The sequence below is a fragment of the Mobula birostris genome, chromosome 3 (assembly GCF_030028105.1).
Source record: "Mobula birostris isolate sMobBir1 chromosome 3, sMobBir1.hap1, whole genome shotgun sequence".
Lineage (NCBI taxonomy): Eukaryota > Metazoa > Chordata > Chondrichthyes > Myliobatiformes > Myliobatidae > Mobula > Mobula birostris.
In genome coordinates this window covers 49,159,040-49,171,341 of record NC_092372.1, presented here as the reverse complement: position 1 = coordinate 49,171,341, position 12,302 = coordinate 49,159,040, and the positions used below count along the sequence as shown (strand labels likewise).

The following is a 12,302-nucleotide window of genomic DNA, read 5'->3' as shown; positions in this document are numbered from 1 at the left end:
AAGTATGTCTACTATATACAAACTTGAGATTCATTTCCTTACAGGCAGCCACGAAAGAAACCCTAGAGAACCCATTAAAAAAAGACAAAAAAACATGAAATGTGCAGAAAAAAAATCAATCATACAAACAATAAAAATAAGCAAATAACATTCAGAACTGAAATTCACAAACGAGTCCACAACCACGAAACCTGTCATTGCCGCAGCTAATCTAAAAACCCGTTTGTTGCAGGCCACAGCTGAGCAGCGAGCTGAACTTTGACCCATCCCTTGCCTTCGTCCCTGACACCCTGACCTTTCCAATCTGGCCCGGCACTTAAATCAGCCAAATCTTGGGTCATTTCTCATTATCAAATCTGGCCTGTTCTGCTTTGATACACTTTTGGGCCTGGGCTCCACTGCCACAATTTGGCCTACTTCTGACCTTTCCAATTCAGCCTGGCACTTAAATTGGTCAAATTTCCGCCTGTCCTTGCTGTAGGCCTGGGCCCCACTGCCTTGACTCTGCATTGCCTCAGTTCTGCTGCTTCAAATCACCTCCAAGTCCGTTCCAGCAACCAAACATTGGTTTATTCCCCACCCTCAGGCCCAGGCCCCACCACCTCCATTCAGCCTGTACACACCATGCCATAACCGCCCTGCATCACCTTTTAGAGATTTCAGTTCACACTGCAAGAACGCCCAGTTGTATAGGTTCAAAAACTTGACTCTGAATGTTACAGGCCATCGATTGCTGTGATCATTTTTGAGAAAAAGTGTGATTAATAAAGTAATTAATTGTTTCTGCTGCCAGCAAAGTGTCGCTGTGCTCACTAGCGTCATCTTAAACCTTGTCAAGTGGATGGGCTACATCATGGTACATGGACCATGAACACACACTCAGTGCCACTTGGGGTATCTAATACAGGAGGTATCTAATAATAAAGTGGCCACTGAGTGTGTATTTTATTTAGTGAAATACTACCGATTGTTCAAAAAGTGTTTGTGTTTTGGCTTTTACTTTTGTTCAAGTTTTAAAATGATTAAGTATTTTTGGACTTTAATGTTTTATGTGTTTCTGAAACAGTGAGAACTTCAGAGAGGTTTGACAGCTGGATCTATGTCAGGGATTGGGTCAGATTATACAGGTTTTTTTTAAGCTGTTCATTGGACATCTTCGAAGAGTAATGCCTCAAAAAGGACATCGTACCCATGAACACTGCCTCACTACTTTTTAATTTCTATTTTTGCACTTATTGAACACTTTAATATGTATATAACTGTAATACACATTTTCTCTATTATTATGTATTGTGTTGTACCTCTGCCACAAAGACAACAATTTCTTGACATACGCAGGCCATATTAAACCTAATTCTGATTCTGACTGACAAGGCTATTTCTGACTTCCCATGTACAGTATTACATTGTGCAAGGTATTGCTGCCCCCTGCAGGGCCCACCACTGAAGGTCTGGCTGGATTAAAGTTTAGATGGTGGAGAGCCATAGAAGTTTGTACTTATCCTCCTGATTGAGTTCTGCAAGGTTCCAACCCAGAACATTGACCATCGCTTTGCCTCCGTAGATGCTGCTGAATTCATCGAGTATCTCAAGCCAAACACGATGAATTCTGCAGGTGCTGGAAATTCAAGCAACACACATCAAAGTTGCTGGTGAACGCAGCAGGCCAGGCAGCATCTCTAGGAAGAGGTACAGTCGACGTTTCAGGCCGAGACCCCTTTGACAGGCCATTTGTTTCTTGCTCCAGATTCCAGCTTCTGCAGTCCCTTGTGCCTCTGTAATTATCAAGTTGATCAGTGATAAATAATTTCTGACCTTCTAAAGATGCAATTAACTTTGCTGGATTTGTACTATCTGTGATGTTGGTGGTTGTTAAAGAAATTATGTGCTGGTACTGGAAATAGATAAAAGGATGAAAGAATAATAGGACATTGATAAAAGTGATTAGAATTTTTTATTGGCATAGAGAGTAAATGTTGCCACAGACTGGCAGGGATAAATACGGGTTTCATACTTTTAATCCCTCTGTTCATTTTCTGTTAGGAGCAACCCCCCCACCCCCGATTTGGTAATGCTGCCTTCTTTCTGAAGAATGCACATTATTTTAATCATGCAAAAGATCCAATTTTCATCAGTAACAATAGCCCATCAAATGTCAACACTAGGATTTAACATAATAATTATTTAATTAATGTGAAATGTGTTTGTATTAGACAGAATTATCTCTGGCATAGCTAAGAACATCAAACGTTACACAAAACTTCATATGTAAGTATCATGCTTTTATTTTCTATTGTTAACAAAATGTCATGATTGCTACAAGGTAATTGTATACATAGTTATAGATACACTTTATATTTTGATATATTGCACATTTGAGTCATTCTTTTCATTTAAACAAAATTAAAGAAACACACAGCATGATACTGAATTCTGAATTTCTAGTGCTGAGAGTGACATCTATTACATAGCTGAAAATTAAGCCTTTGTTTAAAATATGTACATGTGCTAAAATTACTTATGATACGAAAGTAAAATTAAAAAAGTATCTGTAATAGGTTTTGCAATATTGATTTTGCTTCTAAGTTCAAAGTTGCTGCTGACTTGTTGAGAATATTCAACAGTTTTGTTGAACCGTTCTCAAAAATTATAAGATTTAGCATTGGAGAATGTCAGTATTGTGCATTCCAAATAGTGATTTTCCAGATTTGCTAGATTTGTTTGAAAAATAACTTTCACCAGATAGCACAAGTATTCCCAAATGAATCCATCTTCGCTGGTTAAAATTGACTTCTTGCCTCAAGACAGATTAAAGGGATGACTTTTAGCTTCACCCTCTGGGAAATGACCTCATGAGCCTGACTGACTTTTGTTTAAATGACAGGACAATCTGCATCATCATTTCGGCATTCATGTGGCAAAGTTGGAAACTGCCTGCTGAATTTGATTTGTATTATTGGTGTTGTTTGCTTCTTTGTTCCATATCTAAGGTATATTCAACTATATACTAATCGTAACACATTGAGGATACTTGTTGGGAAGTCATGTTGCAATTGTATAAATCTTTATTTAGAAAACATTTGGAGTACTGTGTTCTGGTTGCCATATCAAAGGAAGATGTGGAAGCTTTTGAGAGACGCAGAAGTAGTTTAGCACGATGTTGTCTGGATTAGAGAGTATGGGCCATAAGAGAGATTTGTGGACAAACGTGGATACGTGGATTGTTTTCTCTGGAGCAACATTGGCCGAGGGGCTGACCTAATGGAAGTATATAAAATTTTGAGAGACAGAGGCAGGTATATAAAGTGTTTTCTCCCCCACAAAGACAATGTCAAAAACTAGAGGGAATAGGTTTAAAGTGAGATGGGTGAGGCAAGTTTTCTTTTACACAGAGAATGGTAGGTGCCTGGAGTGCATTGGTGCGACAGGTGTGAAAGCTGATACTATAGCAATGTTTAAGGGCATTTAGGATGACACATGAACAAACAGGGAATGGAGGGGAACAGATCACATGCTAACAGATGAGATTAGATTAACATAACGATCACCACAGATACATAGGAATCAAGGGCCTGTTCCTTTGCTGAATTGTTCTATATTCCAAGATTTCTGGATTTTCAAATTGAAATACAAATAATATCCTTCAAAAACACAGAAACACAAATAATATCAGACAAACAAAACACACAAATTCTTTCATGTTTCCTTCTACAGCCTTGGTAATCATATACTGTAATTGTTCACTAAGCACGGCTGTCAATCTCTAATGACAAACAGAACCAGACATGAAGTGAGAGAAACCTCAGTGGTTGAAAGGTTTTGCACAATTGGTCCAAGATCACTCTCAAGCATTCTGCACTTACCATATGTTGTATGTCAAACTGGTTGAATGGTGTTGTGTTCAGGAAAACATCATACTTAACTACAATTGAATAAATTAACACCGTTTGTTTTCCTTGTTTTTCCAGGAAGCTTGTCCCACAGACAGACCACCCTGCTTCCAAGTGAATGTATCTCTCTTCAGCAGAGTCTCTAATTCAAGTTTTTTAAAACAAAAACTTGAAATAGTTTGGGTTTGCCTAGCTATGGTGGAATTATAAATGGTAGTCAAGTAAATCATCTCTTATCGTTTTAAAACTGACTATGTGTTATATGTTCATTCAAACTCTCATTCTTTCATGCAAGTTGCCCCCCATTTGTTTCTTTAAGTTTTGTGCAGTATCTTTTTTTTGTACTGTTACTACATCAATAATTTATATCATGGAAGTATTAATTCACTATATTGATTCAAAACTTTTAGTACAGTTGTGAGTTGCTAATCTCATGATTATCAAGCATTGCTTACCTCCAAAACCACAACCCCAATCTGCCCCCACCCATCCCCTGTGAGCATTCTACTTTGTCAGGTGTTTCTTTAAATTTTGTAAAATGTTTATTCTTGGATTCTTTGTCCCCACGTGACGTACTACACATTTTTTCAGACTGAATTTTATCTGTGATATGAACTTAGATTCCAGTTAGATTCAAATCATCCTGCATCTTGACTTGTTCAACTCTGGAGTCCATCAAATATCTGCCAATTGTCACAATCCAGAGATGGATTGCTTCCATTACTGTGAATTATAGGGGATCTATTGCACTAATTGCCATGAAGATTCAAGCAGTAATCTATTAATTAATAGATACAGCTTGGGTAAGCAAACTATCGCATTACTCCATTTAAACACAAGTTTCTTTTTTTTTCAAATCTGCTTTAGGACTCTTCATTCCAAGAGTTAAGGAATCTGTTAAGGAAATATTTGTACCATTTTATTTTAAATAGGCTATGACCTTTACATAATGTACTCACATGTCCTCATCAAGCTACAAAATCATGTACATTTCATTTTTATTCATGGAAAATCATCTTTTAAGAGTTCAGCATATGAAAATCAAATTTATGACATATATCCAGGCAAACCATTAGCAGAGACTTTGTGAATACTTGTAATAATGTTCAAAAAATATTTGGAGATGAAAAAAGATACATAAAAATAACCAAGGGGGAAATATCTTCTCACCAGAAGCATTTATTCCGAAGAATTAATACTAACATTTATTTTTTTCCTTCATTTTCTTTCCATATTCTAGCTTGATACAAGACAGCAAAGTCCAAAGAATCTCCGTTTCCTCCTTCTCACTAGTGGATATGGAGTCAGATTGAGGAGACTGCTATCATCTGTACAGAAAATATGTAACTCAAGTTTAAATCCAGTTATTAATTTTATCCTCAGGCAAGTACAGATTAAAACATATGATAGATTCTAAATCATTTATCATCTTAGTGTGTTCAAGACCACACTTTATAAACAGGTTTGTAAACTTGCTGATAAATGAAAACTAACTATGGAAAATCACTTACCACCTGGATCAGAAATGTACATGTCAGTAAGGACCACCTTGTACTTGTTAGCTGACGAAAAGTAAAATCAGGAGGGCATTTGCACTTTATTAAATTTCATTCATTTTGAAGCTGTGGTGGGCAAGAAGTCAAATGGACAAAGCAAGACAAATACAGTGTAAGTATAAAATAAATCAAGCCATTGTACAAATATCCAGTAGAGCGGAAGAATTAGGAATCTAGAGTAGAAGCAAAGAATGAGCCAATGAGAATAAAATAAAGTTTTGGAGGTAGAATGCACTAATTTAATAAAAAGACAGGCCAAACATACTAATCAATGGAGTAGTAATAGGAAAGATTACAATGGATGCATATTAATCTAGAGCCAAGCAAGTGGGAAATCAGTTACTCTATTTCAAGACTTCTGTAATTAAAATAATACGGAAAATAAATATGGGATTAACTCACCATAACATAAACAAAAGAAATCACTGAAAACTGCAACAACAATGCATGCATTTGTTTGGGGTCTTAAGGAAAAGTTGCCTTATGATGCTTTATATATTTGTGTGCATGAAGGCGATGATAGGACAGGAAGTTAAAGTTAAAAATACAGAAATGCAAACTGAAAGTGGGCAATAAAACAATTAAACAAACATGGAAGTTCAATTACTTAGAGAGCATGATAACATCTGACAGTCAGGCAAATGTTGAAATTAGTAGAAGGATTGGGATTGCTAAATGCACATTTGAGCATTTGAGCAAGATATTAAAGAATAGCATAATTTCTGTGTTTAAAAAACTTAAGAGTGTTGCAGTGTTACATTCATTCCACACTCACAGATGGAAGTGAATGTTGGACAACTTTAAAGCCGAATGAGGGAAGATTCAAAGCTGCAGAAATGTGGTTTCTGAGAGGAATGATGAAAACATCATGGAAGGACAGAGTAACAAAGGAGGTGTTGAGAAAAGCTGAAATAAGAAAAGACCGAACATCATCAATCAGGAAATGGCAGCTGGAACTTTCTGGGATATGTACTGAGGAAAGAGAAGCTCAAACCAGTGACGGGAAAAACTGATGGTAGAAAAAGTTGTGGTTGACAGTGCATGACATTTATGAGTTACAGCAAGGGATGGACAGGCAAAAGTTCTGAAGAGCTTATTAGAAACTCTCTGATTAAAGACAGCTAGAAGACCATGATCAGCCACGTCCACAAGATACCGCACATAATGATGATGATCGTTAAGTGAACAGCCTTTCTGATTGTTATCAAGTTAAGCCGCCAGTTTAAGTTAAACTTATAATTCAACATTCTCAGAGTACTTCACCTGCTAAAAGTACATATAGAAAAATCTGGTGCATGTTGGATGAATTTTCCAACAATTAATTCTTATTTTACTCTATGCATTTAACTTATGTGATGATCATACAGAGAAATATTGTAGAATATTTACTAAATACTATGTGCCATACGTAATTTTCCTTTGGTATTGTAGTAATAAGTTGGCCAAAAGAACTGTCATGGCAATATGATACAGAAGATACATAAGAAAAGTAACATAGATACTCTGTATTCACAATTCCAGTTTTGATGAAAAGCAACAGTACCAATACAGAATTGCAAAGTTTGGAGTGGAATTTTACTTTTGTGTCCTCTCTAAGTAAAGACCATAAGACAAAGGAGCAGAAGTCAGCCATTCGGCCCATCGAGTCTGCTCCGCCATTTTATCATGAGCTGATCCATTCTCCCATTTAGTCCCACTTCCCCGCCTTCTCACCATAACCTTTGATGCCCTGGCTATTCAGATACCTATCAATCTCTGCCTTAAATACACCCAATGACTTGGCCTCCACTGCTGCCTGTGGCAACAAATTCCAGAGATTCACCACCCTCTGACTAAAAAAATTTCTTTGCATTTCTGCTCTGATTGGGCGCCCTTCAATCCTTAAGTCATGCCCTCTCGTACTAGACTCCCCCATCATGGGAAACAACTTTGTCACATCCACTCTGTCCATGCCTTTCAACATTCGAAATGTTTCTATGAGGTCTCCCCTCAATCTTCTAAACTCCAAGGAATACAGTCCAAGAGCGGACAAACGTTCCTCATATGTTAACCCTCTCATTTCCGGAATCATTCTAGTGAATCTTCTCTGTACCCTCTCCAATGTCAGCACATACTTTCTTAAATAAGGAGACCAAAACTGCCCACAGTACTCCAGGTGAGGTCTCACCAGTGCCTTATAGAGCCTCAACATCACATCCCTGCTCCTATACTCTATTCCACTAGAAATGAATGCCAACATTGCATTCGCCTTCTTTACTACTGACTCAACCTGGAGGTTAACTTTAAGGGTATCCTGTACGAGGACTCCCAAGTCCCGTTGCATCTCCGAACTTTGAATTCTTTCCCCATTTAGATAATAGTCTGCCCGTTTATTTTTTCTGCCAGAGTGCATAACCATACACTTTCCAACATTGTACTTCATTTGCCACTTCTCTGCCCATTCTTCCAATCTATCCAAGTCTCTCTGCAGACTCTCCATTTCCTCAGCACTACCGGCCCCTCCACCTATCTTTGTATCGTCAGCAAACTTAGCCACAAAGCCATCTATTCCATAATCCAAATCGTTGATGTACAATGTAAAAAGAAGTGGCCCCAACAAGGACCCCTGTGGAACACCACTGGTTACCGGCAGCCAACCAGAATAGGATCCCTTTATTCCCACTCTCTGTTTCCTGCCAATCAGCCAACGCTCTATCCACGTATGTAACTTTCCCATAATTCCATGGGCTCTTATCTTGTTAAGTAGCCTCATGTGTGGCACCTTGTCAAAGGCCTTCTGAAAATCTAAATATACAACATCCACTGCATCTCCCTTGTCTAGCCTACTGGTAATTTCCTCAAAAAATTGTAATAGGTTTGTCAGGCAGAATTTTCCTTTAAGGAATCCATGCTGAGTTCTGCCTATCTTCTCATATGCCTCCAGGTACTCTGTAACCTCATCCTTCACAATCGACTCCAACAACTTCCCAACCACCAATGTCAAGCTAACAGGTCTATAATTTCCTTTTTGCTTCCTTGCCCCCTTCTTAAATAGCGGAGTGACATTTGCAATCTTCCAGTCCTCCGGAACCATGCCAGAATCTATCGACTTTTGAAAGATCATCGCTAATGCCTCCGCAATCTCCACAGCTACTTCCTTCAGAACACGCGGGTGCATTCCATCTGGTCCGGGAGATTTATCTACCTTTAGACTATTCAGCTTCCTGAGTACTTCCTCTGTCGTAATTGTGACTGCGCACACTTCTCTCCCCTGCCACCCTTGAGTGTCCGGTATACTGCTGATGTCTTCCTCAGTGAAGACTGATGCAAAATACTCATTCAGTTCCTCTGCCATCTCCTTATCTCCAATTACAATTTCTCCAGCATCATTTTCTATCGGTCCTATATTTACTCTCACCTGTCTTTTACTCTTTATATACTTGAAAAAGCTTTTAGTATCCTCTTTGATATTATTTGCTAGCTTCCTTTCATAGTTAATCTTTTCCCTCTTAATGACCTTCTTGGTTTCCTTTTGTAAGGTTTTAAAAACTTCCCAATCCTCTGTCTTCCCACTAATTTTTGCTTCCTTGTATGCTCTCTCCTTTGCTTTAATTTTGGCTTTGACTTCTCTTGTCAACCACAGTTGCATCCTTTTTCCACTCAAAAATTTCTTCTTTTTTGGAATATACCTGTCTTGCACCTTCCTCACTTCTCACATAAACTCCAGCCACTGCTGCTCTGCTGTCTTTCCCGCCAGTGTCCCTTTCCAGTCAACTTTGGCCAGTTCCTGTCTCATGCCACTGTAATTTCCTTTACTCCACTGAAATACCGACACATCAGATTTCGGCTTCTCTTTTTCAAATTTCACAGTGAACTCAATCATGTTATGATCACTGCCTCCGAAGGGTTCCTTCACCTCAATCTCTCTAATCACCTCTGGTTCATTACACAATACTCAATCCAATACAGCCGATCCCCTCGTGGGCTCAACAACAAGCTGTTCTAAAAAGCCATCTCGCAGACATTCTACAAACTCTCTCTCTTGAGATCCAGTACCAACCTGATTTTCCCAATCCACTCGCATGTTAACATCCCCCACAATTATCATAACACTGCCCTTCTGACAAGCCTTTTCTACTTCCAGTTGTAATTTGTAGTCCACATCCCTGCAGCTGTTTGGAGGCCTATAAATAACTGCCATCAGGGTCCTTTTACCCCTGCTATTTCTTACCTCAACCCATAAAGATTCTGCACCTTCCAATCCTATATCACCTCTTTCTTATGATTTAATATCATTTCTTACCAATAAAGCCACGCCTCCCCCTCTGCCTACCTTCCTATCCTTCCGATACACCGTGTATCCTTGGACGTTCAGCTCCCAGAGACATGCATCCTTTAGCCAGGTCTCAGTGATGGCCACAATATCATACCTGCCAATCTGTAGCTGTACGACAAGATCATCCACCTTATTCCTTATGCTGCATGCATTTAAGTATAACACCTTAAGACCAGTATTTGATACTTTTCGCTTTTCGCATAAAGTGAGAAAAAATTTAGGTGAAGTGAAATGGTTCATTTTGCTCCACTTTGGTTGTGAGCTAGCTTCTTCACTATGGCTGATACTTAAAGTTAGCAGATCAAGTTATTCCAATATTAGTTAAAACTGACCATCTGCTTTTTTCCTCCCAGTTTACACTTTTGCTTTCTACCAAGGATTGCAATGGTATGCATCAAGCCATCATGAAACTAATAGTTTGAATGACATATTTAAAAAAAAACTATCTTGAAGTATGGCAAGCAGAATGATACTTACCTTGGTTCTTCAATGGTAAAGGCATAGTCTCCCTGAGTTTGCTTAGAAGATTTTTCATTTCTCGTATGTCTCTGTAAACAAAAAAGATCATTAAATGAGAAAGTAAATAGAACATAGTTTAGAATTAAAATGTTTACTAACCTTTCAGTATTTTCTATATCTGTGGAAACATGCCACGAATACGGTTGATCTTGGAGAGGAGATGATGGTGTATCTTCTAAAATTGGAGCTTGGGAACTCTCATCCTTTCTAGTGTCTATTACTTTGGGAACCACCAAGGAGTCCTTTTCTTTAAAAGTAAAAGAAAGGGAAAATACAGCAGTGATCACCATCTACCATATTTGAAATGTTATTGTTTATGAAGTCCCTATTAAATAATGGCTCAATAACAACATTTTTTTTACCTAAATTACTAAAGCAATGTCTCAGGTATTGTAGTAGAATCCAATTAAATTCAATAAACAAGACTATTCCTTGCCATACTGAAACAAGCAAGAGAAAATCTGCAGATGCTGGAAATCCAAGCAAGACACACAAAATGCTGGAGAAACTCAGCAGACCAGGCAGCATCCATGGAAATGACTATTGTCGACATTTCAGCCTGAAACGTTGATAATACTCTTTTCCATAGAGGCTGCCTGTCCTGCTGAGTTCCTCCAGCATTTTGAGTGCGTTCCTTGCTATACTATATATGTTCCCACAAAACAGAGAAAACAAGGAAAAATACAAATTAGATCATGCAAAACTGGTTAGTCAGAATCTTGTAAGAAAATCTGGGAGAGCCTCTGCATCATACTTTAGAATTATTATTTCTTTTGATAAAGAACATTTACCCACCCATATTAATTGTCTTCAGTGTGCTCGTACAAGAACAGAAGTAGGGTATTTAAGCCCCTGATATAATTATTTATTAGATTCAAAATTAAACTTGCTCTCTAAGGCAGCTTGCACTGCTTTTTGAGGGAAAGAGTTCATTTTTACTACTCCTTCTGTGAAGCAATGTTTTTTAATTTCTCTCCTGACTGGCCTGTCTCTGGTTTTACTTTTACTGCGGCACTGAACTAGAATAGACAGTAGATGCTGGCTTGCTGACAATACTCCAGCCTTTCACCAAAAAAGGCAGAAAAATTATCGCATACATGACTTTGATCCTTCAACTTGCTTCCCACCAAATACTAGACCAACCCACCTCACAGCATCCTAACCCTCAAGACCCAGACCTTGACTTCTTGACCATCTAAGTCCCCAAAAATCCCACTCCAATTTTCAAATCATTGAAGGTTGTGAGTTGTCTCCACCTATTCACCATTCTCCATTCTTCTTGACAATGTATTTCAGGATTGTCTGGCCTCTAGTCCTTGACTTTCCACCAAAAAATGTATTTTCTCTAACTATCCAATCAAAGTCATAGAACCCCATATCAATAAAACCATTAATCTCCATTGTTTCAGAGAGTACAATTCTAACACATACCTTTTACTCATAATGTAACACTCAGAGCCCAAGTAACATCCTGGAGTATTATGTCCTTACGTTTTTGTCATTGAAATTTTACACAGGCACCAAACGGATAACCTTACTCTTCATGGTGTGCAAAATCACCTGCCATTATTTTGAGTACCTACTCAATTCAACAATATCCAATATATCTTCATAATTCTATGTCCCCATCCATATTACTTACTGTATTATCTATTTTTGTGTCATTGACCTCTTTGGTTTACTACTTTGCTCTCTTGGCACATCTCTCTCTATTGTATAACTTGTCAATAAAATCCTATGCAGTGATTAGTTGAGGACCCAACACAAATCTATGTATATTTATATCAATTTCACTCAAATACATAACTGTTTTTAATATTCTACAACCTAACCAATATCCTCATCAGATAAATGATACACCATCAATTTTTGAAACCTAATTTTAATTAAACTCTCTTACTAAAGTTTCCAGCAAAATTGTTTTATTTTAAACCGTAGGACACTTATGCTCAAGCTCCAAAGTTGAAGTCTCCACTTTTGGTACAGGATTTGCTTAGTGGCAGCACATTTCATGGCTACAAA

At 38.0% G+C, this 12,302-nt stretch overlaps 1 protein-coding gene across 6 annotated transcripts in view; it reads right to left on the bottom strand.

Annotated features, from left to right (window-relative positions):
* Positions 1-42: 42 nt before the first annotated feature.
* The window catches only part of rgs7bpa (regulator of G protein signaling 7 binding protein a), a 70,733-nt gene continuing 58,473 nt past the window's right edge, over positions 43-12,302 (bottom strand). For 2 of the 6 annotated variants that reach the window (XM_072252599.1, XM_072252604.1), the window contains 3 exons: positions 10,380-10,527; positions 10,239-10,309; positions 2,275-5,218 (listed from right to left, as the gene is read on the bottom strand). In XM_072252599.1, the coding sequence (XP_072108700.1) occupies positions 5,127-5,218; positions 10,239-10,309; positions 10,380-10,527 (311 nt within the window). In that variant the 3' untranslated portion in view covers positions 2,275-5,126. Of the gene's footprint in view, positions 1,776-2,274; positions 5,219-10,234; positions 10,310-10,379; positions 10,528-12,302 lie in introns of those variants that run through there. The other 4 variants (XM_072252600.1, XM_072252601.1, XM_072252603.1 and 1 more) reach the window with 4 other exon arrangements.